Source organism: Sprattus sprattus (assembly GCF_963457725.1).
Source record: "Sprattus sprattus genome assembly, chromosome: 1".
NCBI classification, from domain to species: Eukaryota; Metazoa; Chordata; class Actinopteri; order Clupeiformes; family Clupeidae; genus Sprattus; species Sprattus sprattus.
The window spans coordinates 68,241,638-68,269,567 of record NC_137920.1 but is presented as its reverse complement, the minus strand read 5'-3'; the positions used below and the strand labels follow the sequence as shown (position 1 = coordinate 68,269,567).

Sequence of the window (27,930 nt, the reverse complement as noted above, 5' to 3'; positions counted from 1 at the left end):
ACAAGTTAGAATATACCATAGGGTGTATGTTTTTTTTTTTTTTTTTTTTTTTTTTTGACATGTGTTCATCTCACAGATTATAAATTCCAAACTTGGACAAGCCATATTAGAGGTTCAGTGTGCTTATCATTTCAGTTTATTGTGAAGATGAATGACCTTTAAACGTTTGCTGTGACAATGTTGGTAAATTAATTATGGCGCATGCTACACTCTCACCAAGAGGTGATGTGTGTTTGTTTTGTTGAACAAATGCTGTTTTATTTTTAGAATGTGGCTAAACATCAAATGTGTTTTTAATGCGTTTGTTCATTGAGAGACATATTTTCTATTACTTCATGTAAGCCTGGTTCCACCAGTGCCTGTCAGTAGGCCTAATAGATGTATCGAATGTAAATGAAGGAGGTGAAAAAAGAGGATGTAATTATTTTTTCGCTCACCCCGTTACCTCGTGTGATGTAATAACAGACCAATACAGAGCATTGAGATGGTCTAGGCTGCTAATATAGATGTATATTTATTTTTTATTTAAGGTGAACTATTTTAAATGTGGAATGTATTATGAAGTTTTGGAAATGTTATTTAAACTGCTTTTGAAGACGTGAAGAATGATCAAATAAAATATTTATGAATTATTTCGAGCATCGCCTCTGCATAGGTCTTATGTGTATGGTGAGGACTTGAGTATCACATGTGACTTCTGACTTATTCCAAACGAAGCATTTGTTTGCCAGTAGAAGACATGGCGACGAAGGGACTCCGTCAGCGAAACAGACGAGGGAGTAAACAAGATGCTAATAATGTGAACACAAGTCTTGTCAACGAAAACCGAACGTCAAAAGAAGAGAAGAATGTTGACGACAGTAAAAACAGTGACATGCGAAATGAGTGAGTGACTCAGAAAACCATTACAATAGCTGTATGCTGTAGACGAGTGGCTTGCTACTTCAGTGTAAATAGCCTAATGCAATAGTCTGGCTCGTCTAGCTAACCACCAGTTTGCAGAGCCATAGTCAAACATATAACGTTATAAACGACTGTTTTTGTTACAACTACAAATGTACGACACGCTAGTCACAGACGTTTTGGCCATCTGCAATTGTGTACAAGCATGCTTGGAGGCTTGATCCAAACAACGTAACATTAGCTAGGATGTCAGCTTTGAATGAACGCTAGCTAACGTTAAACGTCTTTCATTCATTCAGTCACCCGTTTTGGCGAGGAATGGTTCAAAACCCAGTTCCATCCGAGTATAGGGTTCTGCCTGCTTTATGACCTTCACATTTCTTTTTTAAGAAACTCTTTGTTTACAACGACGTTTCATTGCTGATTATATTGAGGAGCTAATGTTAGCTAGTAGACTGAAAGCGTCTTTAGAGCCACGTATCATTAGCCGCTTGTAATATGATGAGCTCAATGAGCTGTTCAAGCATCTTACTTAACAGTTAACGTTTGACAGTTAACGTGAAGTCAGTGTGAAGTTGATTTTGATTACACACATGTAAATTGAGGCAGTTTAATTTGGTCCTTGAGCCTTTTTACAGTTTTGTATTCTCATGCATTATCTGGGAACTTGTTTTAATGTTTGTCAAACTGTCGCACTTTCCCCCTGGCTGGTTAGTTTGAACCCAGATAAGCACTACACCCCCTTTCATCCCTCATATTACTATAGGACATCAAGTAAAGCTGGCCAGGTGTGGGCCCCAGAAGGTTCGACAGCATTCAAGTGCCTGGTTTCAGCACGCTTCTGTGCAGCATTGCTCAGCAACATCTCAGACTGTGACGAGACCTACAACTACTGGGAACCAGTGAGTAACTGAACCGGTCAGATTGTCATTTACAACATAGGCCTATGTTCACAAGTGGCCAAATAATACGTTTTATAGTGTTTAAGTGTTTCTGTCGATGTGGATTGCTTAAATGCATTAAATCGTTATGGCAACATAATCAGAGCCAAGTTATATTTAGGTGACACATTACAGGTAAATTAATGTTACATTACAGGCACATGCATTTGCAGTTACAAAGACAAGGTTTAAGTGAATTACCTAATAGTGTGCACAATGTGTATTTCCATTCGTCTTCATTTCAGACTCACTATCTACTCTATGGCAAAGGAATGCAGACATGGGAGTACTCTCCAACTTACGCAATACGCTCTTATGCCTACCTATGGCTCCATGCCCTCCCTGCCTGCTTTCATGCCAAGATTCTTCAAACTAACAAGGTCAGTGATCCTTTCACTGTATGGTGTTTTTTTATTTCCCTTTTCTCTGTCAAAGTAGTGTGTAAACTGTGAGAAAGGGAGCATCCATTGAAATGTCCTTATTTCTTTTACAGGTTCTTGTTTTTTATTTTATGCGCTGTGTTTTGGCTTTTACCTGCTGTGTGTGTGAGCTCTATTTCTACAAGTGAGTTTGAATCTGTGAATATTACACCTTTATTTCATTGGAATTTAGCTTTTTTCAAACCAAATGCAACATGACCAGTCATCTTTTGTGTATTTTGCTGTCCCGTAAGGGATTTTATTAACAGCTGAATACAAATAATGTACATTTTATATACATAGTGTCAGTCTTGTCTCAAGTGTAACTTGGTTTTTTTTAGTTCTTAACTAACTTTTCTTAACTTTCAGGGCAGTATGTAAGAAGTTTGGCCTACATGTTGGACGCCTCATGTTGGCCTTTTTGGTATTGAGTGCAGGAATGTTCTGCTCCTCTGCAGGTTTGTCTGAGATGATAACATTTCATAAAATCTATTATTTCCATCTAACAGTAGAGCTGGTAGATGGTTATGAGCTCCAGTGAAGGATTACTCTGAGCAACAGCACAGTTTCCTACAAACTGTTCCTGTATCGGTAGATTATATCTCAAATCTTCACATATTGCAGGGAATCTGCAATCCTAGGAGAAAGAAACGGCTGTATAGCACAGTTTGGGAATAATTGTGAAATCTCTTGCCATATTTGTCTTAAATAACTGGGAAGAATACTGTGTTTGGGTGATCCACAGCGTTCCTCCCAAGCACCTTCTGCATGTACAGCACAGTGGTGGCCATGACAGGCTGGTTCCAGGGCCGCACCAGTTTAGCAGTGCTTGGGGTGGCAGCAGGAGCCATTGTTGGCTGGCCATTCAGCGCTCTGCTGGGGTGAGTGTGGCATGGAAGATCAAATGGGTTTATCTTGTCAACTGATAATTAGAGGTTTGGATTACGGTGTACTGGTAAATTACAAATCATAACAACAAGCATTATAAGTGGTAAGGTTCAGTGTTTTTTAATGTAAGAGCACAATTATTTTAGATGTAGTATTGTGGTAAGGAAATGTGAAGTGATTTTAGTGGTTCTTGTTTGTGGCAGAATCCCCATCGCCTTTGACCTGCTAGTGCTTAAGAGGAAATGGAAGAGCTTTATCCTGTGGGGTTTGGCGGCACTTATGATTTTCCTGGTGAGAATTTAGTCCTTTAAAAGTCTTAAGCATTTGTTTTTCATGAGTGTTATGGCTGCATACCAGATGTTAAGTTTTTATACCATAACTTCAACTATTTTAATAATTACTTTTTTGTGTTTCTAATAGGTTCCTGTGGTGTTGGTAGACAGTTACTATTATGGCAAGCTGGTGATCGCTCCTCTGAACATCATCCTTTACAACGTGTTCACTCCGCACGGCCCAGATCTCTATGGTACTGTTATGGTACTTTCTTGTACCAACAAAAAGTGATGTGTGAAATCCTTCAACTTGGGTAGGAGTGTGGGCATCATGTTGGAGCTGCATATTGTCATACTAAATCAAAGATAGATTTATATACTTTTGCTTTAACATTGAAGTGGTTTTGTACAATATTTTCAGGATGACCTGAACTCAATATGTGTCTGATGTATAACTATGTGTTTTCGGCCTTTGTTTAGGCACAGAGCCATGGCACTATTACTTTGTGAATGGTTTCCTGAACTTTAATATCGTTTTTGCATTGGCCCTGCTCTCTCTACCCCTCACCTCTTTAATGGAGGCACTATTAAAGAGGTTTAATGGTGAGTTCTGCGATGACATGCGTCAGCTCTTTCAATTTGATTGGTAGCTGTACATTGTTGTTGAGCTGTAAGAGCTGCAGGTGTTATTGAATTAGCAAACTGCTTAAATATTTAATGATTGGCATGACACCAGCAGATCACATCCCAACTCTTTTTGCTTTCCCCCCCCCCCCCGCCTGCTTGTGTGTGTGTGTGCGCTACAGTACAAAACCTGGGACGCCCGTACTGGTTAACACTGTCACCCATGTACCTTTGGATGCTGGTTTTCTTTACTCAACCCCACAAGGAGGAACGGTTTCTGTTTCCCATTTACCCTCTCATCTGTCTCTGCGGAGCTGTGGCACTATCCTCTCTCCAGGTACAATGAGAAACTACGACCAGTTTTTTTTTTTTATCTATACATTATCCTCACTTGGGTATTTTCACTTTTATCTATTTCCTGACTACTAGTTGTCTTATTAGAAATAATAACTAAGTAGTTCTTATAATGTCTCTTCCAGCCAGTGCCATAACAAATGCACACCTATCTAACCAAATAGCCTCCATCATTTTGACTCGCTTGGCTCTTATGTATGTGTGGTGTGTTTCTTCTCTGGTCGTTGCAGAAGTGTTACCACTTCCTCTTCCAGCGGTACCGCTTGGAGCACTACACAGTCTCCTCCAACTGGTTGGCCCTGGGCTCTGTGCTGCTCTTTGCAGTGTTGTCGCTGTCCCGATCTGTGGCTCTCTTCAGAGGTCAGGAGAAGCCATATGCAAACTAATCAAATACATTTATCTATCTACTGTATATATCTTTGCATATCTGTACTTGTAACAAGAACCCTGTCCACTCCAACCTTTTTCTTTCAGATTTCTAAAATATGTATGACTAATATAGCTTTGTTGGGATATGTATTACTCATGAAAAGGCTGATTATTCACAGGGCAAGTTTGTGGGCAATTTTGTTTGGCAACAGTACCACCCAAAAACCATTAGTCACACCGGTTATGCAGTATTTCTTTTTTTTTTGTCCTTTCATGGTAATGGTCATCATCAAAATTGCCCCAAATTATGTCTACTGTATTATTAGCACACGGCTGTGTTAGCCTCAACATTTATATTTATTTGGAAACCTCTCTGGGCTCTTGCATCAGTAATTGTTTTCACTTTTTCTTAGGTGTTCCCTCTTTCACTTTATTGAACATTTAGTCATTCTCCTTTGACATGTTTGGTTCCAGGCTATCATGCCCCATTAGACTTGTATCCCGAGTTTCATCGCATTGCAAAAGACCCCAGCGTCCACACTGTTCCAGAGGGCAGACCAGTCAATGTGTGTGTGGGCAAGGAGTGGTATCGCTTCCCAAGCAGCTTCCTCCTACCCAACAAGTGAGTCTGCTTTTCTTAAAAGGTGCCAGAGACTCACCACATTCCCAGTGCTCCTGTTCGTTATATGCATCTTGAGTCTTTGTTTCAGCTGTTTTAGAAATTTCAGGGCAAAAATGTAATTAAATGCAGTCTGAAACAGTCCTGAAACATTTGATTTATGTATGTGTGCACAGGAACAGGGGAAAACATGGCATTTATATTGTGGTATCATAATTGAATAATTAGCGGAAATTTTACACACACTACATATTGTACCATTAAAGACACAGTAAGTAAATTCTGTTGTTAAAAAAATGCAAATGCTTATGTACTTAGAATGATAATGTAACTCTGAAGATTTGATACATTGTTCCCCAATATTACTGTATACAGTGTCTATAAATGTAATCTTGGTAATGATTATTGGACCACCTCCTGTCTAAACTGACACAATATTCTGTGTATTATTTCTTAGTTGGCAACTGCAGTTTATCCAATCAGAATTCCGAGGTCAACTTCCCAAGCCGTTTTCCAGTGACCCATCAGCCACCCACATGATTCCCACCGATATGAATGATCAGAACCTTGAGGAGACATCACGATATGTAAGTGCAACAGGAGCTCCATGATATCGTGAGAAAAGAATCCTGAATCTTTATTTAGTAGTAGGCTATTACATCAAAGCACTTGTTCAGCTGATACGGTCACTAACAAAGAAAGATGTCCTGCTCATCTTCAGGTGGACCTAAAACAGTGCCACTACCTGGTGGATTTGGCCTTGGAAAAAGAGGCCCCTCGTGAACCACGTTACGCTGCTAACAAAGAAGAGTGGAGCATCATTGTGGTGAAGCCTTTCCTGGATGCAAGCAGGTCAGTTCTGTTTTGTTCCCCTGTGCATTGTTTTTCTTTTCTGTTAACTTTAATGTTAGCCCCAGTGGTGAGTGAACTCTCTCTGGGAGAGCTCACACAGGGCCGTCTGAACCAGAAATGTAGGTCACTTAGGATTTTGCCTGTTGAGGTAATCTCAGGTCTTGAGATTAGCCTCCATATGCGGCTTCTTGTCCCATGAGTGAGTCTCTTCGAAATAATGCTTATTGGTATTGTACACTGTTTTCGCACACATACAATGTCAATGTACAAATGCAATTATGACTAACTATTAAGCTTTGTCTCTTACACAGGTCTTCAAAGTTCTTCAGGGCCTTCTATGTTCCATTTTTCTCAGAGCAGCACACAACATACAGCAGCTATGTAATCCTTAAACCACGGCGGCCGAAGCACGCCAGGAGACGGACACAACCCTGACATCCCCACCCCCTCCATCTTCATCTAGGAACTTCCTGAACACCAGTTTACCCTTCTGATGGCCCATAGTTTTCTCTCTCGTCTTCAACTCGGGGTCATAGCATTGCATCAAATTCTGTGTGTATGTGTGTGTGTGTATTTAAGTATTTTGAGAGTTGGGATGTGTATTTATGTACATATGTATAATGAACATTTGTATTGGAGAACACTGAAGCAGAATGACCATGTTTGCCTGTTGGCCAAGACTGGGGGTTATAGCCCGTTTCACTCTCGCCATTCCATCCATCCAGTCCATGGGTTACCGTGGACACAGCTTACACACAACCTCAACGGTTAAGCCATCTGCTCCATTCCAGAGAATTACTTAACTGTTGTCACCTTCTGTGCCGCACCCATTGGTGTGACTGCCTGCGCCGGGTGGTCCTTGCCCCCAGAGGCTGAAGATGTGCGTGAAGCTGACCCTTTAGGGACCACAGTCCCATGTTTGTAGCATCCTCTGTAGTTTTAATGTCCTCTGAGCCTGCCTGGACAGTGAAAAATGACCAAAATTGAAATGGTCAAACGTGGACCAATGTCATGTCAAGTCTCTGCTGAGTTACTTCAGTGTTTCTCATTGTAGTCTGTCAAGTAAGTGGAACCCATCGGACCTTTGTTCATGTATTGTTCTGATCCATATGTACTTCAAGCTCACCGTGCCAAAAGTTGTGTTAGACAACTTTAGCTTAGAGGGCATAATTTGATGTCTCTCTTCTCCTTTTTTCAATTTTTCGATATGAAGGAGAATGGTTCGATCAATCAGTGTTGTGCAAATTGGCGTCATTTCGGTTTGAAAAGTGTGGGGACATAAAATGAAGTAAATGCAAGTGCAGTTTATAAATGCTATACAACCATTTTAATAAACATCCACATACTTGCAGAGATGCAAGAGAGTTTGTCTTGACTTCCCCGTTTGATGTAATGGTCTACAGTAGGTCTGTAACACCAGAATGTAAGAATGTAAATGTAATAATCAAGGGCAATAAATTAAATTAATTTGGGTGTGGTTATACCAGACTAACAGAAATGAGCCTAGAAATAAAATAACCCAACCGCCCAAGATTACAAAATCCTGGAGAGACTGCTTAGAATAACGTGAAAACTTTTGTGGAGCAGTTTGATTTTCTCCTATCATATGTTGATTAGTCACTTTGATTGAGAAACCGTCTATTCATTGTGGTGAGATTGTATTCTTAGCTGTCAAAAGTGGTAAGGAAATTGGTGATTGCATAAAGAGGTGAGGTGTCCCCAGCGTAAATGACTCCTGGTTGTTCATATCGGAGGAAGTGAACAGATCATTCAAAACTAAATGGTTGTGTGTTGATAAAATGAAGTAGGCCTAAATGCCAGTGTGGTCATTTGGTTCACATCATCAAATCATTTTTCATTTATGATGTACCCACAGCATCAGTAGGTGATTACACATAGACTATTTTTTGAAAAGTTGAAAATGCAATTCTGTTATGATAAGATCAGAGGATGGTACCCTGTTGAAGTAAGCAACTTGATTCAAATATGGAAGTACAGGTTATGGTGTAGCCTAATGTATATTTAAGGGTGATATGCTGACAAATAGCATAGTGTCTTTCAGTGAAGGCTAACCCTGAGCCAGTTATCTCCTTGTGAGAACAAACAGGCTTCTGATCAGCTCTAAATTAAACCAAGAGTAGATCAAAGTTTAAATGTAATCATCATACTGCCAAAATTCCTAATTCAACCATTCCGGCTGTATGTGTGACTTGTTGCACTCATCATGGCTTTTCTTTTGTGTCAACAGGTTGCAGGTCCACAATAAATGAAGAATTAAAGCATGTAGGCTATGTGTAGGTCTTGAGGCAAACCATGTAGACTATTTGATGGTCAAATCATTAGAGGTCCTGTTTGTGAATATGCGTCACGCTTCTAAGTCTTGCTATTCACATACATTAGAGGCCTTTGGTCCACGCCCCACCAATCTGAAATAATCTGAGATACCATTCATCTGATTTTTATCCTTTAGCCTCGCACAATTTGCAACCTCCTTCCCTGTTACCTATACATGATGTGACCAAAGACTTAGATGGATACTGTCTGTGGTAGCCTTTCCCCATCTTCTATCCAAGGATGTGTTTCATTCACTTGTTGTATGTTACTGCTGGCTTTCCAGGTAGGCTAATGTTACAGCGTCAGATCTGTTACAAAGTATGCGTTTAACTTGAATGTTTGTTTACCTACATTCAAGAAATAAAGGTTTAAATCTTATATGAGTTTCTTTAAAATTCACAAACATGGTATGACAATAATAGAAGATGATGAATCTTTGCAAAATGTTCTACAGTGAGGGTGAAGAGATATTTTAAATATGTTGTACCGGTAAGCCTGGTTGCTTTGTAACACCATTTCGGGAAATGTTAATTAATGATTAACAAAATGTCATGCTTGTAAAAGCATGAAGTCACTCTGCAGCATTCTGCTCTGCAGGCAATAAAGGTCTCCCACTGGTGCCCCCCAGCGGAACCAGTTTAGTAGGAGTTGAAAAAACCGTAGGAAGTAGGTTACCATACATTATCCAAGATGGCGGCAGCAGATGGAGACGATTCCCTCTACCCTATTGCTGTACTCATTGACGAACTGCGCAATGAGGATGTCCAGGTAGATGTTGTTATCATTAGCTGTTTAACTTGTGAATATTTAAAATGTTGATCAGAAAATTATCGCTCGAGTCAGGGCCCGGGAAAACCGCCATCCACTAACATTGGTCGGCTAGCTTGCTGGCTAGCTATCCTAGGGAGGTTAACGTTATTTGGATCTGGCCTATGTTTGCAGTGGTAACTTCGGCTCGATAACGTTAGCTAACGTTGCTGTGTTATCGGCGTCACATTGTTAATTTAGACAAACGCTGACCGTTTTCTGGCAACACATGGTCACATTTAAATTATTACTCGGATAATACATTTCTGTGTTGGTATGTTTGGCGGCCTCATGATGATAAGAACCGGTTGGATGAGTTTTTAGATCAGGCTAAACTCCGTCCAAGAGCTGGCTATCATACCTACCGTGGCATATCGAAGGACCGTAGCAAGAGTATATCTCCGCTAGATGGCTAGCTAATGTTAGGTAGTGGGCTACATAATATGTCGCTTTTTCTTCCGAGAATAATTGGTTGTTGGTGAATTGTAAAGTCGTTTAAGTTAGCAAGTTAGAATTCATAGAAAAGTATAACAAGAAACAAGAAACCGCGCGTGATGACACCCCTAACGTTACTTAGCACAATTATGCTAGCTAACTGCCTACCGTAATTGACAAACCGTTTGCAATATATGTAGTTCGGCTAACGGCTGAAGATAAGGTTAGCCATCTGCTAAACGTATTGTTATCAATAAGTTAAATACTTAAATTGTAAGGCTAAGTGTTCGCTAGTTTTGATCAGGTAGAGTCCAAGATTCCTGTGACCGGCAACTACTATTCATCAGTCTTATCAGATGTTGTTATATACTCAACTTGGTCCAACAGGTATGCTAAGATGGCACCTAACGTTTGTTAGTTAAAGACAGTACGTTATTTATAGTCTTTATAAGCTGTACGGACTAACTTAGATGCAGTGTTGTGTCTGAGGTTCTCTATCGCTTGTTAAAGTCCAATATAAACGTTCGCTAGGCACTTTCTTAAGAGCACGTAGGATAAGTAACCTTAAGGTCTTTTTCCCCCTCTAAATGATTTTCAAACAGTATGGGCAACGCTTTCATTTATCCACATAACTTAAGTCTCCAATGTTTTTATTTTACAGCTACGTCTGAATAGCATCAAGAAGTTATCAACAATTGCATTAGCGTTAGGGGTGGAGAGGACTCGCACTGAGCTCCTTCCCTTCCTTACAGGTAGGTGTGAACTTTGAAACACACCATATTAATCAAATTCTCTTTGTCAGACTAAACTACTACACGTGCTTAAAGGACACATGATTTTTACCATTATTATGCTCAGCAAATGTGTTTCTATTAGACATTAGAAATTGAATAGAACATGCCAGACTGTGGAGTTTCAAGTGTGTGTGTTCCTCCTTGTTCCTTCCTTGTTGCTTAGTTCATCTCAGACTGCAAAATACATTATATTCTTGTAGTTCAGAAGGCTTACAAACACAAAGCTAATGATTGCAAATAAATGCCAGGATACTCAGTGCAAAACTCAGACCACCTCTGATTTGTCTTTGCCCTGCCCAGATACTATCTACGATGAGGATGAGGTGCTTCTCGCGCTTGCCGAGCAGCTCGGTAACTTCACCATGCTGGTTGGAGGCCCGGAGTATGTGCACTGCCTCCTGGTCAGTATTACAATGCAAGGGGATGATCTCATCATCTCAGGTGATCAATACCTCATCTTTCCAAATGTCCTTTTTCTTACCCCTTGCTGTCTTTGCCCCAGCCCCCACTGGAGAGCCTGGCCACCGTAGAGGAGACGGTGGTGCGTGACAAGGCTGTGGAGTCCCTGCGTAAGATCTCCCATGAGCACTCCCCTGTGGATCTGGAGGTGCACTTTGAGCCCCTGGTGAAGAGGCTGGCCAGTGGCGACTGGTTCACCTCCCGCACCTCCGCCTGTGGGCTCTTCAGTGTGTGCTACCCCCGTGTCTCCAGCACAGTCAAAGCAGAGATTCGCCAGTAAGATGCTTTTGAAGTATCACTTACGATGACATTTCTACAACATAGGAATAGGCGAATACATTAAAACAGTTTGGGAAACCATAGCACTATATGTGACATTTGGTCAGTCATTTTGTATATCAGAATGTATCTATTTGTGTGAGTTTGAAAGTTGTATATGAAATGAGTAATTTTTTTTTCCACAGGCATTTCCGTAACTTGTGTTCCGATGACACTCCCATGGTGCGCCGTGCTGCAGCCTCTAAACTGGGAGAGTTTGCTAAAGTCCTGGAGCTCGAGTACGTCAAGAGTGACATCATTTCCCTCTTTACAGCTCTGGCGTCTGATGAGCAGGTGACTTTCTCTCCCCCCTGCATTGTTGATGTATTTGTGTGTTATTCTCTGTCAAATATTTACTTTTATATTTACTGAACCTGAACTTTGGAATGCTGATTGATATGCAAAAGTATTATCACAATACCAACATTTTGTTTCAATACGATACCTAGACATGAATTTCGTTACTTCTGATACTTTTGAATCCCATAAAACGTGTAGAATTTGACATTTTCCGCCTGTACTTGCGGCGTTCTAATGTTGCTGTGATGTTGTTGTGATGGCAGGACTCGGTGCGGCTGCTAGCCGTGGAGGCCTGCGTCAGCATTGCCACGCTGCTACCGCAAGAGGACCTGGAGTCTCTGGTCATGCCCACCCTCCGCCAGGCAGCAGAAGACAAGTCATGGAGAGTGCGCTACATGGTGGCCGACAAGTTCTCTGAGGTAAGTGGGTGGTGTTTTTTAAGCCGTTTGTCAGTCTGGTTCCAGCTGGTTTCTATCTTATTGGAGTTAAAGGGTCAGGTATTTCAAAAGCTTTATTTCAAAAGCTTTATTTTATAAGTCTTTAAGATATGAACTGTATTAAAATCATGTCTTTGGTTGTACAGCTTCAGAAGGCAGTGGGACCAGAGATCACCAAAAACGACCTGGTGCCAGCCTTCCAGAACCTTCTGAAGGATTGCGAGGCAGAGGTTCGGGCCGCTGCAGCAAATAAGGTTAAAGGTGAGTGGACCCCCCCACCAATCTCACGCAGACACATTATTTACCTTCCATAGCTTTTTTTGTTCTTTTCTTTATTAAATCATCATCCTAAACATTTCATCTTTCTCTTCTTGTTCTAAGAGTTTTGTGAAAATTTGACCGAGGACAGCAGAGAGACCATCATCATGACCCACATACTACCTTGTGTTAAGGTAAAATGAACCTGTTAGCCACCCTTTGTTTTCATTCTTAGTAATAACTTGACAATTTAGCAGCATGTGTGCTGGCCAACAACACACTAATTTGGCCTCGTCAGCAACTGGTATATTAAGTAAATGACTGATGTTTTGTTTGTAGGAACTGGTTTCAGATACCAACCAGCATGTCAAGTCCGCTCTAGCATCAGTCATCATGGGTTTGTCCACCATCCTTGGTAAAGACAACACCGTTGAACATCTTCTTCCACTGTTCCTGGCACAGCTGAAAGATGAGGTAAGCAGGTCTTGTCCTGGTCATGAAGGTTTCGCCTGCCTTGCTTGCTTGGCACAGATATGAAGTCTTCTGAAATGGGGCTCACAGGAAGTGTTGGAATGGCTGATGAATTGATTAGGACACTGCTCATAAGCTATCCACATGTATAGCTATAATAGTGCGGGACTCTCTGGCATCTCTGGTTTGTTTAAAAAAAAAAAACATTTTCATAAAATGGGCACTCCTATACAAACAAAATTGTTCTTCAAGATGCTCATGTTAAGAGCAACAGACTTAACTTTCCTTTCATTCAGCTGTAGTATTCATGACATTTACTTTTTCATTTCTGAAGTCATCATATTGAGCCAGGGATAAGCTTATTGAAGTGACTTTATTTACCTTACTGTGCTGCACGCTGAAATCCTATCCTCTCTTCTGTTTATTATTCAGTGCCCTGAGGTCCGTCTGAACATCATCTCCAACCTGGATTGTGTCAACGAGGTGATTGGGATCCGCCAGCTGTCTCAGTCTCTGTTGCCGGCCATTGTGGAGCTGGCAGAGGATGCCAAGTGGAGGGTGCGTCTGGCCATCATTGAGTACATGCCCCTGTTGGCAGGGCAGCTGGTGAGTCTCATTCAATCAAAGATATATAATATACCCGTTTCAAGGCATTTCACAGATATATAATATACCCGTTTCAAGGCATTTTACCTGATGTTTAACTGTGGTTTCTGCTTCTTGTCAGGGTGTGGAGTTCTTTGATGAGAAGCTGAATTCTCTGTGCATGGCATGGCTTGTTGACCATGGTGAGTACAGCCTCATCTTAAGACTGGATTGAAAATAGGACCTCTAATCAGAATATGCCCACTGTTTGTTTTGCCAGTCTGTATTAACTTAGGACAAGGCGACGATAGACAATGTATAGTGGTTGTCATTGTTATATATACAATAGTATAACAAATCTTATCTTGGTGAAGACATTCTGAGAATTTCATTTTCTCTTGTCATTTTAATAATTTCTGGGCGGTGGTATTTTTTGTGTTGTTATGACTCATCTCCCATCACAACCAACTTGCTCCTTTTGTCTCTAGTGTATGCCATTAGGGAAGCAGCAACAACGAACCTGATGAAGCTGGTGGAGAAGTTTGGAGCAGAGTGGGCACAGAACACCATCGTCCCCAAAGTCCTTGGCATGGCCAACGACCCCAACTACCTCCACAGGATGACCACCCTGTTCTGTATCAATGTGAGTATGATGATGAAGTCACAAACAGGAAGTAGAAACACTAGTAGGCTTCTTGTCCTGATTGAATAGCCTTCTGAGTGGTTGGATAGATCATTTGCGTACAGTTTCTGGTAACTATGTACATTCTAATGCTCCCTGACTTTGTGAATGTGACTCTTTCAGTCCTTATCTGAGGCTTGTGGCCAGGACATCACTACAAAACACATGCTCCCCGTGGCCCTGAAGATGTCCAACGACCAGGTGGCCAACGTCCGCTTCAATGTGGCCAAGACTCTGCAGAAGATTGGGACGGTGGTCGACAGCAAGTATGTCAATTATGTTCAATGTTTGGCTTTGAGAAAATGTTCACAAATCACAACTTAAAAGGCCATAGCTGGCTATATGCATTTGAAAATATGGTTCTGTGGGAAAAAGAAACTGATGCTAAGGATGTGTGTCTTGTAGCTCTCTGCAGGCTGAGGTGAAGCCGGTGCTGGAGAGGTTGGCTACAGATCCAGACATGGATGTCAAGTTCTTCGCTCTGGAGGCCATAAGTGGTATGAGGGAAATTTGACTTGTTCTTCTGATACTGCGTTCATTATGATACTTAGATGTGTAGTTCTGTGATCTTGGTTACATAATGGTGCACGTATAGTACTTAAAAATAGGCTTTGTTTTGTACTGACTAATTGTTACATTATGATGATGATAATGATGATGTGGTGGTGATTTTATTTCAAACAGTGAGTGAATGAAATCCCTGAATTTCTTCCTTTGCAGTTCTTGCCCTGAACTAGAGGATCCACACAGAAGATGAGCGTTCAGCGTCTCTCCACCTCTAACCTCAGCACTGATGTCTGTGATCATTTGTTGAACATTTTAACAAAATGCAATGGTGCAGAGAGGGAGTGTGTCTTCTGACGAAACTCTGTTTTCACTCTAGTTGTCTTTCTCACTGAGCCCCTCCACTCCTGCTAAACACACTATTCTGGTTACTTCCTCACCAGAGCATAGACACTTGAAGTCTGATGCTTCAGAGCCACTCAAATGTCCCTGTGATGTACTCTCGCTGACCTTTTGAGCTTTCCTGTAGCACTTTGTAGTTTGCTCACCTTACCTGTAAAGCCACAAGCGCATCTGCACCCGTTAGGAAAAAAACTAGGACTTTAGAAGCAAAGCAGCTGACTCACTGTTTAGCATCATTTGGTTGTACTGTGAGTCTGAGCTTGCGGTTGTAGTTGTTTGCCAGGCCTGGTTCTAGCACCATGCTGTGCATGCGTAGAGCATGGCTCAGGACTGCACCCACCGCTTGTAGCTTGTGGAGCCACAGAAGACCTTCATCCTTCACGGACACAAGCATTATCAACATGGCTGCTTTCCTTAAGGGACCACAACAAAACTCCCTCCCACCTGATTAGCCTTACATGCTGCACGCTGAAATCCTATCTTTTCTTTTCGGCTGTCTATTTTAAGCTGCCTCCCTCCCATGCTCTTTTGTGCCATTAACCATGCTCAACACATCTCCCTCACTTTCTCCTATTTTAGTTCTTAAAGGTCTTTGTTCATAACGAAGTGTTCTGTATGCTGACTTGTAACTTATATCATTTGTACAGAAAACAGTTGCATGATTTCACATACACTGTAAAATTGGGTCTCGATGCATCAGGGGGTGTTTTAATTGATTGGTTGGGATGCTGTAGATGCTACATGCAGTACATGACGGTGAAACAGGCGTTTCAAATGTGAACTGACATCAGCTGTAGGGGTGTAACTATAGCGTATCTGTTGTGTCATTAGAACGTGTCTTGTTTGTATATGAACATGTTGTACCTCTTCCCTGCTGACGCTCGGAAGGGGAAATGTTTTGGGAATAATAAATAAAGGACCCGAGGTAACTCACCTGTGCTTGTGTGTTTCAATAAGACTTTTTTTTTAAACTACGTCTCAGTTGTCTTACCAAGACCTTAGTACGCGTGCTTTATGTTTCATACTTGGGCACTGAGGCAGGATCCTAGTGTGCACATGTCATTCAGTGGGACCGAGATGAGTATTTACTATATTAGGTGAAGCATAGACTGTTACACACTCCCTCACCAGTCATTGGTCAATATAAAACCCATTGTTTTGTGTTGGGAAGCAAACACAATCTTAATATCAATTTTGACACAAACTTATTTTTAAAGTTGAAACATCTAGAGGATTGTAGATTTTCAAAACAATCATGCATCTGGCATATCTGATTGTGGCAAGACTGGTGCGTCACGTTTGTTCTCTGGCATGTTTGTGATTGTGTACTCATCATTATAATTATCATAGGAATTACATTTAGGCAAGTCAAGAAAAAAGCTATGGTGTCTCTCTTATTACCATAATAGCTCTGCATTGTTTTTACTTAGTTTTTATCCCACAGGAAATATAAATGTTTTTCTGTTGTTAGTAATGGTAGCGCAGTCCCTCTACTCTATGATGGGGCAGATAAGATGAAGCAGAAAAGCGGCCAGTTCTGTACATATTACCCCTAAGAAACCCTGAAGTCTGGATGCAGTCACAGACCCCACAATCTTACTGCAGAGACTTTTCCTTCGTGTGTACACTAAACCAGACCATTATTGTTTCAAACGTATCGTGTTACACACTGATGTCACAATCAGTACTTTCTTGTGTACGTCAATTCGTGCAGATGAATCTGTTTCTGACTTAATGCAGTTTAAGGGATAGTTGTGTCCACCATCCTAAAGGCCCCCTTCTGATCATCTGAAAAACTTGAGTGACAGCTCCTGACACCACTACGGGTCAGTAAAGAATGTCACACTCCAAACTGGTAATTGGGAGATGCTCTGCTTATATTAGACATGCCTCTTATTTGTATTGTGTGCTGTACAGTAAGCCAATGATGAAGAAATGTAATGGCGTGTGCATTGATAGATGTATGAATTGAATGCATTAACAGATATTTTTGATATAATACAGTTCCATATATTTGGCACACATTCCCACTAATATAATAAAGTTATTTTACTTCTTGCTACAGGTACTGAATTGGGAGTGCTGTTTGTGATGTCAATGAACCTATGGCTATACAGTTCCAGTGGATCAGTGGTATAAATCAGTATAAAAACTACAGCCTACGGTAAGCTTACAAAATGGTAAATGTAACCTCAATTCAATATAAAGCCATTTCCTCTTGAAGACATGTCGCATTGAGAGACGTTTATATGCGTTACTTCTCAGCCATTAGCTGTAGGTGGAAGGTTTTAAGTAATTTATACAGAATAAGTTATGTAAATAATCTGACCTGCAATCTGTTCAAATGTGTTATTGAATTTGTTGGCAAAATATTTCTGTAACTATGCGGTAGTAATACAATGCTCAAAACATCCAGATACAGATCAGACACACACGTGTGAAATGACATAATCTTGTGTTTGCTTTTTAATGACCAAATTCCAAATATGTGAATCTACGTGAGTATACAGTCTCAGATATCAAACTAGAGCACCCTACCTATCTCATGCTTTTCAGGTCATTCTTTACATCTATCTTGTAATATACAAAACCTTACAAAATATGTTTACTTGCTGTATACAACACCAGTTTCCAGTTGCTTTTAGACATCTTTACCTTCATGTTCACTGTCGTTCATTAGCTTGTTTTTATTAGTTTCCTTGACATGACAAACACATTCCAGTGTAGGCAAAGCAGCAAGTACCTCGGCATCAATAACTCAGGCAAGATCAATCTGCAGAGGACATAGTTCTCTACCATATACCCTGCAACAGTTCCAAGTAAAGCAGCAACAGAGGGCCATGCAAATCCACCTACAGAGGTCTACAGTCACTCTTCTGTTTGGTTCTAGCTTATCCATAGGTAAAACTGCTGCTTACAGTCACAGGCAGTCCTTGACACAGCCCTCAATCAATAATTTCCATCTGATGCAATATTAAAGGTTTGCTTTTAATAATTGTAAATTCAAGATTAGGCTAATGTCTCTTTAGATCACCTCTATAGGACATCACACAAACACCAGTTTACACTCAGATCCTCTTGAAGTCATTGCTTCAGAGAGCATTTCATACCACTTGGCTGGTGGACTACTTCTGCCATGATGCAAACTGATAGATGCTCTTCGGAGGCTTCATGCAACCAAGGAGTGAGTGCTTCCATGCTTCTGTCCACCCCTTTAACTGTGCAGTCGGTACGCGAGGATAACTCTTCATCGGAGAACAGGACAGTAGTCAATTGAAATGCATGCAGGTAACACCAGAATGATGCCGTGATGCAACCTGGATGTGATCAGAGGATAAGATGCATACCGAAACCAATCCATCTGGCAAAATATAACAGCAGGCTGCGTGGGGGCGGGAGTGAAGAAGAACAAGCCCTTACTACTTGGCACAAGGTGGTAGTTAGTTGTTCACAGAATGCAGGACCTTCTCAATAGCCATACACACTGTCCATCCATTCCGTGTCACGGTGGTATCGTCCACTACCACGCAGCTGGCACATGTCGTAAATGTCATTGGTCACGAAACCGCTCTCGGTGCTCGCCAGCGTCACAAAGCCACTTTCTGTGTCGCGGCCAGTCAGGTTGTCATAGTCCTCAGGTGGCGTGTCTGGAGAGGAACCCAGGAAGGAGGTGTTCTTGATGTCCGGCCGTGCCCCTTCCAGGTCTGCATCATGCTGCTTCCTTATGACGTTGTAAACGTCTTGATTGGGGCTGTTGCAGCGTTCAGGAGAGACCCAGTAGCCTGGCTCTTTGGGGCAGGTCTCATTTTGGTCCGTCCCCCTACTTTCATACATAAGGTTAGGATTAGGATTAGGAGACAGGAGATTGTAACCTGAAAGACTGAGGTTCGAAATGGGAATATCATATATGAGATCAGTGAATCATACCTCTTTGTGAGAAGCTTGAAGCAAAAAACTCCAGATGCAACTATCAACAGCAGGATCAAGGGAATAGTAGGAAGAATGATGTAGGCAATATTTAAGGCATTATCTGAAACAAAAATAATAGTTGTCAACAATATTCTGTGAATACGTTTTTACACAGTTTTATTCTTTATTATTTATATTTGATTGTAGGTTGATTGTTCTCTCCTTTGTACATACCTTTGGATAAAAGCTTTTGCTAAATGACTAAATGTAGTGTAATTGGTGAGTACCTGGGTTTGGAGATACAACAACTCTCATCCTGTCATCATTTAGTGTTACTGAAGGATATTTTGACTGCAAGGATGGTAGTGGAGCACCTGGTAAAAATACTTCAAATTAGACTTTCGATCATTTTAAGTAATCTTGACAGGAAAAAGGACCAATTAGAGGGCCTCTGACTCATTGTGTGTCAATGAAATCAATGGACTCCAACAGTGAGCTAGGACCATTGTTTCAAGATCTGGATTTTCCTTCATATAAATTGGAAGCCACAGTCTTCCTAAGGACCTCAAGTACTGAAGTGGTAATATACAGTATATCCATAAAGTGTCCTTAGTTAGTCTTTGCACAAAAACACCAAAAAATAATTTCAGTGTATAGTTCATTCATATTGCATATGTATAGGTCACTTTAAAATTAAGTTCTTTAAATTTTGAAATATCAAATGTCTTACGATCAATAAACAGCAACACTTGCATTTTCAATCTCTATTCTCAAAAGGACAATATGATGTCCTTTCTTCAGCATTTACCTGGAGCAGTTCCATTTCCTGATGGGGTAGGCTCGGGGGAGATATCTGAAATCATAGGTGAAGCGAGGATTACAAACTATTGTCCTTCAGAACACAGCCAAGTTTCACAAGTCCTTATCATGATAACAGACAAAAGGGAAGTGATCAAAATGGCTAAAATAATGGTCTTGTAAGTATAGGGCTTTGATTGACTTTTTCACAGATAAAAGAAGCCACTGCCATATATGACTACCTTTGGTGTATTTGCAGATGAAGTTGTTTTTTGTCTCACAGTTGTCATCATTCCACTGGAACATATAGAGGCCTCCGAGCCCAGGTGGAGCAGACGGCTGGTGGTACATCACCACACACACCTCATAGCCACAAGATGGCTCGTCCCAGTGCCAGTTTCTGGAAGGTTCAGTAGTAACAGATACATTATAGGTAAATTGGTAGGAATTCCTAGATGTATCATGTTATGTAGGATGTAATGAACTGATGGCCAAACTGGGCAATGGTTATTGACCAACAATCTAATTTTAGACCATTTGGATTGGCATGGTCAAATTACTAGATGTTCAAAAGTAAGAAGACTAATGTCACATAGCAATACTTAACGTATAATTGGCAATTTGATATAATATCATCATTAATGTTGATCTTCACTAAACTCAACAGTCTCAATTTCGGACCTAAATGTTGACTGGCTTCCATCCAGCCAGTAGTACTGTGATGGGCAGTCCGCACTCGTCTCCTCGTAACCCTCATCTCGGCGTAATCCAATCCAGAAGTCTCCATCTGTAGCTCTCAGCTCCTGGATGAAGTTCTGTATCAGTCGCTGCTCAGTCTCGGACTCTATACTGAGCAGCTCTCCGCCATCACTTATGCAAGCACGGCTCGCCTCCTCAAAGTTCACTTTGCGTCTGGTGTCCTGAAAGTAGGCAATTTTATAGCAGGGGCGCTCTGTTCCGCGCTTGCATATTCTTTGCCCTTTAGAAAGAAGATAAGACCAATTCTGCATCAGAAAAGCCTTATGTGTAATTGGCAATGTATATCTATAGGCTACATGTTGACTTATGTAGGAATCTACTGAAATAAACTCGGATGAATTATCTCCATAATTAAATAATGAAACAGAAACAGTCCCAAGAAACTGAAGCCTGCGCACATACAATATATCAATTAGAAGATGTTTATCTAGATGGGAAACATTCAGCAATCCATGGAATATAAATTTCCACATACCTCTCGGCTCGTAAAAGTCTGCGTAAGAGATTTACAAGAAGAATGGTCATGTCAGACAATTAGAAAATTAATTATTTTAGTAAAACACGGGCAATTGCACAGCAATTTAATTTTAGAAAAACACAGGCACTCGATAAGGATGAGGGTTGGAAATCAACACTTTAGTTACTTGTTGATATCAAAACTAGTAAACCACTTATACGTAATAAACCACTTCATAACAGTACCTATATATCTTTTTGTGCGATTCCCACACTTAGTACAACGCACAATAAGTTACTTATTCACGAAGGGCAAATGCGCAGAATATCCGAATATTTCTTACCGCTCAATAGCTTCGATGCGGAGGCTGGTGGGTAGCAGATAACAAGTGCGTAACCAAAAATGACAAGAAACTCCATTTCTTTCATTTTCTTCTGTTCATATTTTGTTAACAATATTTATTCCTCAATGTTAATATATTCGTATATACACAATCCACTTGTTCGAAAATGTTCCAAATGTAGACACCACGATGTAGGCAGTCCAGAGTCCTGCTGTTGGTTGGCATTTTGTCAGCAGTCCATACCAGACTGGAATGAGGCGCGGGAGAAGGCAGGAGTCGGCGTTCATGACGTTAAAACCACCAAGCCATTATCAGTAGTTCAGATGACGGACACGCTGGTGTAGGCTAGACAATAGCCTATTTGTCATGTACAGCATTGCGCAATTGCAAGAAGCGCACTCATTAAAACAGAGGCAAAGCTTGTGCAGGAAGCAAGTTTATTTTATTTTAACGAGTGAGACCAGGATTTAATCTCAAGTAGATTGCTTCTTTTGTTTAGACACACTCAAGTATTTTCAGCAGGATAACTGCGGCCCATACAGACATACATACATAATTGTATTGTCTACACATAGATGGGCCAGGAATAATAAAAAAAAAATTACACCTTTTCAGTTTACAAAATTGTGTGCACTGATTTGAAAATGCACAATTAAGTACACTTCCTTTCCCACAGGGATCTTTGGGTAAAGTGATTCACTGATGGGTATTCATGGATCTGAACTCGGAGTCTACTGTAGGCTCCTAACATGCTGTATGTCCTCTTCTAGATCCTGTGAAGAGGTATCTGGATCATGTCTGCAGAGACAAGGTTTGAAATTAGTAATTAAGTCTGGACAGAAGGTGTTGGAAGGACCCTGTGGGGTCATATGCATGTTTTGTCAATTTGTGTGTACCTATTCATAGACCCATCTCTCCCAGTGCATGTACTAATGTAAAGAGCAAACAAACATACCACTGTTCTTATTTATCGGTGCCTTTCAAGAGTGCTTAATGCCTTCTGCTTACTTGTACAATTCAGCCCTTAGCTCTTGTGACTTACTAGTAAGTAAGGCGTTTTGGTCTTCGACTAGAGAGCTATACCTAAAAGGCATGCAAAAACCACCCAGTTGGCACTGACAAAAGCTTACTAACATTCTAACTCATGTGTTTTGGCAATGGCGTGCTGTGGAAGCTTTTCTTATACAAGTGTTCTGGCCCAGAAAAAAACAGAACTACAGTACATTGGGCACATCCTGGATGGTTAGCGGGAACGACAGGCATGTTTATTTGTCAATTGCCTGCAAAAACATATTTAAATAGTTGCACAGTGTTGCTTTATTAGGCAAAAGGGTTTAGAACATCCAGCCATAACTGACTGTCAGCTCATGGTTTACTCCTGGTGTTTTGGCAATTTAAGTGAACACCAACATGTCATTTGAACATATCCATTAGCTCTCTTTAGAAATGTAAGTGCCCAGTTCCAGGGTTGGCGGAAATGCTAGTGGGCCACACACCATGACAAACTTTGCAAAAATGAAGAGCATGATCACTGAATAATCGAGGGCTTCGCCAAGAGCAGGGAATTTTTAACATTTTCATACTCTGAGCAGTAGTCATGGTCATCACAATGAGACGTTCAATGCCTGGTGGTGCTGAATATAGAAGGTTAGCACAGGCAAAGTGGAAAAGCTTGGAAAGCTGTATAAAATTATACTTTTTCCAGAAAGGTTCCAATACTGCTCAAGAAGCTAACCTTAGTCTAGCTGTGAGTTCTAGTGCAGCAGTGACTAGCCTAGCTTCGGAAAATAAAGAGCAGAGGGATGGAAAGATGAAGGCCATCGACATGGAGGGTATAGATCTGCCATTTGCAATCACAATTTTGCCCTAGAACGCTGGATTGTCTTTTCCTGGCCCTGCCTTCTTGCATAGGAAAAGAGCATGTCTAATATGAACCAGAGTGCAAGTCAATAGGTCACAACACTGTATCGCTGGAAGTAAAGAGAAACATTTTTCAGTTCCTATCCTTAATTTGTAGTGATTAATGCAAGCTACATCAGCAAAATAGTATACTCCTCCCAGTTTCTCTGGCAGTAAATTATCGGTTAAGATCAGGGTCCACTACAGTTGCTGCTTCCAGGATCAATACCTTACCCTGGCATCCGCCATCACTTCCTCCATTTGTAAACATTCCAGGATCATACTATTTGTGCCATGTATCAAAAGCAGTGCCTACGTGTACATTATGTCTTCCCTTACAATAAATAAGACAAGTGCTGAATGAGTAGACTAGAATTTAAACTTAAAAAGTGGCATACCTGTTACTTTGATGACACTTGGGTTTAGGCTTAAAGGGGCGAGAAAGCATCTCTCTCTGTTGAGAAAACAAGCATTTTAAGTAAAACCGCAACAGTGCACTCCTAAAAAGGACTTACAATGGCTAGCCTCCAGTATTTACAGTAAAACTGCAGGGTGAATACTACAAATGTGGCATCTGTTTTAACTTTCTGTATTGCTCAACCCCAACGAAAACACAATTTAATTCAAAGAAGAACTGGAATACACCTCTTACTTTTATGTTGCCCTGGTTAATAAGATCCCAGTAAGAAAAAAAAAATAATTTCACATTTTCATTGTAAAGCTTGTCCCACAAGCATTTATTTTATGGTTGACCAGATGACAAGCCTTTCCTTGACCCTCATCATCACCCCTGTCCCCAGAGATGTATGAATGGTCACTAAAGGGAGAGCCTTAGGGTGCTCCTCCCCCACTACAGCTACCACTCCCAGAACTGCTGAGGCTCTAGGGAAAAAGTGCTGAGGAGCAAAGACAGAGCACTCTAATGGATAGAAGTGAAATAAAGCACTTGGCTGTCCAAGGCACACTATTCTTCCCGTCCAAGTTTAAAATGGCTGTATTAGCCTGTGCAAGAGATAATTCAGCCTCATCAAGACACAAAGCCATCACTGTGCATCTCCCTGTGCTTTCCCCATTTTTTATTTCTACTTTTTGCTGGCAACACTGATTTTGAAAAGGGGAAAAAAGCGATGCAATGTACATTACTATTGGACATATTTCCGTTTCAACGAGGAGAAAAATCTTACCTTTATTCTTTCCTCTCTCTGTTTTTTTAGAAGCACCATAATCTCGTCTCTCCTTTTAGCCTTTAAAAAATAAATCAGAATTCCATATTTCAAAGTGATATACTGTAATTAACAATATCTGCCAAAAACCCGTCTGTTTGCATAGCTGGGAACAGATTATTCTGTGTATACTATAATGTTATCACCGCTGAAGAGAGCACAGCTGTTTTTTTTCTCTCCAGACCAACAGCAGCAATTACCAAACCAGCCTCATAACTTTGATTTAACACTTCAGGAAATGGGGGACAAGGCCTCCTGCAGTTACTGCCATTTGATGCAATCCATTACACATGGAAAGAGGATGTCATTTAACTGTGGGTTAATCAATAACCGTTATGTTGTCATTTCAAATTCAGATCATTAATAAATATCAACACTTTGATGTGAACTACAAAATACCACAATTTACAGCATTTAGACTACTGTAAGTCCTACGCTATTTTAACCATTTGGCCCATAGTAAATGTATGGCTTGTAACAACCAGTATTTGCACTAGAATATATGACCACTGAGAAGATGACGAATTAAAGTAAAGCTTTAGTGAAAACGTCAACGCAACTTTTCTGAAATGCACAATTTCCCTTAAACGCCCTGATTCAGAGGGCTTTGGAAGAGGGTCAATTACTTAAGAGGAATCTCATCAAATGGATCTTTTCTCTAGAGGCCAATCCATTGCGAGGCTTCCAGGTTGATTACCCTCAGCAGAAAAGCTGAGAAATGGGAGTGGCATGAATCTAGCTACACACCAAGCTCTGATACCGCAACTGCACATGCCACATGCCAGTGAGAAGTGAGTACGGGGGGGGGGGCATCATATCCCCAAGGGTTTGAAATTATTAATAAGCATCATTCTAGTCTAGCTACAATAAGTGTTAAGATATAATTTAGCATGTGATTTAACAATTCAAAAGAGAAGCCATATCTGATACTACAAAGAGGCTGCATTGCAGAGCCATTAGGGGTTCAAATACCTAACGACTGAGAGAGGTCAGGAGACCAGCGCTACATCTCCTTATCAGGCATCTTTCAAAAGCGAAATAAAACTGTGGAGCTACTCATAAAGGCAGCCCTGCAAAAACAGAGGCCAGCAGCTGTGGTCAGCATTCTGTCGTGTGGGCTCTAGCGAGTTTAAAAACAAGATGATGAGCTGTTTCTTGGTCTGACAGTAACCTCTGGTGGGATAAATCAATGGTCCCCTTAATTCTCATAACCCCTCTTAGATGAATTGATCTGAGGATACCCAGCCCTCCTCGCTAATCCGATTAGTCGGTGTGGCTTGTTGAATGTGGCTATAGAGAGACACTGCAGACACATTCATCAAGGCGAAGAGAGCAGGCTAAATGGGGCTAAGCTGAGTGTATGGGATGCCAACCCTGTGTATAGCATTACTGGATTGGCTGCTTCTCTGTGGGCAGTGGGAGGATTTATGTCAGCTGGACATGGATGAACCCCCTAAATCAATGCTAGATGCTCCTTTGATTTAATTTGCAGGACCTTTAAAGCATCAGGTAATCCAAGATGTGGGCAATCACTCAGGATTATTGTATAGTGTAAAGTAAACCTCAGCCCAGATCAGGTGTTGTAAACACTGTGGTAATCATATTTTGTCGTTTTAGTCGGAGACAAGACTTTTCCAGACAGCACATGATGCTGCACATGATGATAGAAAAATACATCACCAAATTCCATCTACTAAATAATAGTTAACTGCCTATTATTTTTTTCCGGAAATGAAATAACAATGCCTTCATTGTATCCAGAGTTTTGGTATTAGGTGTTATTTTGAGATTAATTGATGCTGATACTACCCAGATTTACCTGTTTCTACCCTGTTTTATGATTTATACAACAGTCATGCAAAGTACTTGTTTGAGATTTGTTGGGAGGTGTTCATTCTTTTAATAAATTTCACACCCTAAAAACAAATGAGGTCAAAGGGTAATCACCTTTTATGTCAATACTTTGAGCGATGTTAACCATGACAAGATTAAAGGGCAGTAAAATCTGAACCTCGCTAATATAAACTGTGTGCATGAGAAAACCATTTCTTTGACCACCTCATAGGTATTATTTATTTTTCTACGATAGCTACAGCGTGAGATGATGCTAATAATAATAATAATGTATCTGTTTAGGATGCAAAGGCATGCAGCAGGGCTAACCTCGTCTGTCAGTTTTAATGCTTTGATTTTAAAGCTGTAGTGATGATAGAAGATTCATTTTCTTAATGCAGCACGTGGACCAGTTTTATCAAGGCTGCCTCTATCTTGCCTGCCAGATCCACACCCTGAACCCTATGATCTTTAATCATATTTCATCGAACATCTATAACGCCATGGCAGTCTGTTTCCTATTTGCCTGCCAAGGGAGTGCAGCAAGTACAACTGCATAGAAGTGAGCATACACTGAGGGAACATTTTTGCTCTATACTAATTGTCCAAAACTAAGTGAATGTTGTAACAGGAAATCTATATTTGAAGTGCATTTTTTGATAACTAATTTATTGAGTGATACTGAAAATGGCTGAATACACCAAAAACTGGCATCCACAGGAGGCAACCAAATAACAAAGACCTACATTTGTAAGACAGTCTTTCCCCTTAGATATCTCCATAAATAGGCCACTGGAAAAGTTCCTGCTTAGTCTGATATCACATGTTGCCTAGGTGCTTATCATCGGAATTGAATGCACATTTTGTTCTCACCATGTCTTTGTACTTTTGCCTGTCTTCAACCCTCTGTTCTGAGACTGTCTCGAAGAGGACATCATTCTCTGAAATACAGAGTATATTAGCCTCTTTAGACCTTCAAGACCAAACCTAATCCTTAAAGAGGCGTAACAAAACCACTGAGAAAACGTTAGCTGAGGTATTGATACTCACGGTGTACACTGGGCAGTGGAGCTGTTTTAATGGCTGAACATAAATAGCAGATATAAAAATTACATTTCACCATTGTTTATGAACAAACAAGTTAAATTAACTTAATTAACTGGCCTAAGTTACTTAGTTAAGAGCAGAATACCCACATGGATCTTTAGCTACTTTTAGTCGCTGACGGATATCTGCAGATACCAGTCGCGACTCTATTGGCGGTTGCAAGGCTAGGGAATTCCAGAAAGTCTTCGCATAAGAAACATCTTCATGTGAAGATCCAACAAAAATAGTATACTGCGCTTCCAACTCGGCAAGCTTTTCCACGTCTATATGGTCCACTGGATCAGTTGCCATTACGATATCGACAACAAAACTAGCTAACTGAGGTTACAATGGCTGCGTCCGAATACTCTTAAAATGCTGTCTTAGCACCCTGGTGTCTTAGAAGAAGAGAAGGAAGCACCGTCCGAATCTGCTTAATTTTTTTCTCAGGGGTCATAAGACACCTTAGAATACGTCATATAACGGTCATTTTTCAAGGAACCATCGGTGTAGCCTTGATGCTGTCTATTACCCATAAAGCTGTGCGCCGTGAAGAGCCCAGAGAGAAAATTTTAAAAAAGATGGCGGCAGAAGAT

At 40.8% G+C, this 27,930-nt stretch overlaps 4 protein-coding genes across 6 annotated transcripts; 2 read left to right on the top strand and 2 right to left on the bottom strand.

The window, feature by feature from the left end:
* The first annotated feature begins 727 nt into the window (after positions 1 to 727).
* On the top strand, positions 728 to 7,458 carry alg9 (ALG9 alpha-1,2-mannosyltransferase). Of its 3 annotated transcripts, none has more exons than XM_080853030.1 (15): positions 728 to 885; positions 1,670 to 1,805; positions 2,090 to 2,224; positions 2,338 to 2,408; positions 2,633 to 2,721; positions 3,009 to 3,144; positions 3,355 to 3,442; positions 3,572 to 3,677; positions 3,904 to 4,026; positions 4,230 to 4,384; positions 4,632 to 4,761; positions 5,245 to 5,392; positions 5,847 to 5,976; positions 6,111 to 6,241; positions 6,553 to 7,458. In XM_080853030.1, exons 1-15 carry the CDS (start codon positions 740 to 742, stop codon positions 6,674 to 6,676), a joined length of 1,848 nt encoding a protein of 615 aa, XP_080709156.1. In that variant the 5' UTR covers positions 728 to 739; the 3' UTR covers positions 6,677 to 7,458. The 3 variants fall into 3 exon arrangements, with proteins under 3 accessions (XP_080709156.1, XP_080709154.1, XP_080709155.1); XM_080853028.1 differs by having other exon boundaries at positions 3,904 to 4,043; positions 4,163 to 4,384; XM_080853029.1 differs by having other exon boundaries at positions 734 to 885; positions 1,619 to 1,805.
* Positions 7,459 to 9,247: 1,789 nt separating this feature from the next.
* ppp2r1ba (protein phosphatase 2, regulatory subunit A, beta a) lies at positions 9,248 to 15,966 on the top strand. The gene is made up of 15 exons (XM_080852575.1): positions 9,248 to 9,343; positions 10,479 to 10,569; positions 10,912 to 11,012; positions 11,114 to 11,346; positions 11,535 to 11,682; positions 11,952 to 12,107; positions 12,272 to 12,386; positions 12,507 to 12,577; positions 12,723 to 12,857; positions 13,287 to 13,460; positions 13,582 to 13,642; positions 13,928 to 14,082; positions 14,245 to 14,387; positions 14,527 to 14,618; positions 14,842 to 15,966. The coding sequence occupies exons 1-15, from the start codon at positions 9,266 to 9,268 to the stop codon at positions 14,856 to 14,858; spliced, it is 1,770 nt and encodes a 589-aa protein (XP_080708701.1). The 5' UTR covers positions 9,248 to 9,265; the 3' UTR covers positions 14,859 to 15,966.
* A 2,529-nt stretch (positions 15,967 to 18,495) lies between these two features.
* Positions 18,496 to 21,378, bottom strand: layna (layilin a; the record flags this gene model as incomplete). The annotated part of the gene is made up of 8 exons (XM_080836659.1): positions 18,496 to 18,847; positions 18,955 to 19,057; positions 19,224 to 19,310; positions 19,745 to 19,789; positions 19,977 to 20,134; positions 20,416 to 20,713; positions 20,969 to 20,986; positions 21,294 to 21,378. 8 exons carry the CDS (start codon positions 21,376 to 21,378, stop codon positions 18,496 to 18,498), a joined length of 1,146 nt encoding a protein of 381 aa, XP_080692785.1.
* Positions 21,379 to 21,986: 608 nt separating this feature from the next.
* hoatz (HOATZ cilia and flagella associated protein) lies at positions 21,987 to 27,646 on the bottom strand (the record flags this gene model as incomplete). Its single annotated transcript, XM_080835950.1, has 6 exons — positions 21,987 to 22,091; positions 23,591 to 23,646; positions 24,377 to 24,436; positions 27,122 to 27,189; positions 27,299 to 27,331; positions 27,445 to 27,646. 6 exons carry the CDS (start codon positions 27,644 to 27,646, stop codon positions 22,025 to 22,027), a joined length of 486 nt encoding a protein of 161 aa, XP_080692076.1. The 3' UTR covers positions 21,987 to 22,024.
* Positions 27,647 to 27,930: the final 284 nt, after the last annotated feature.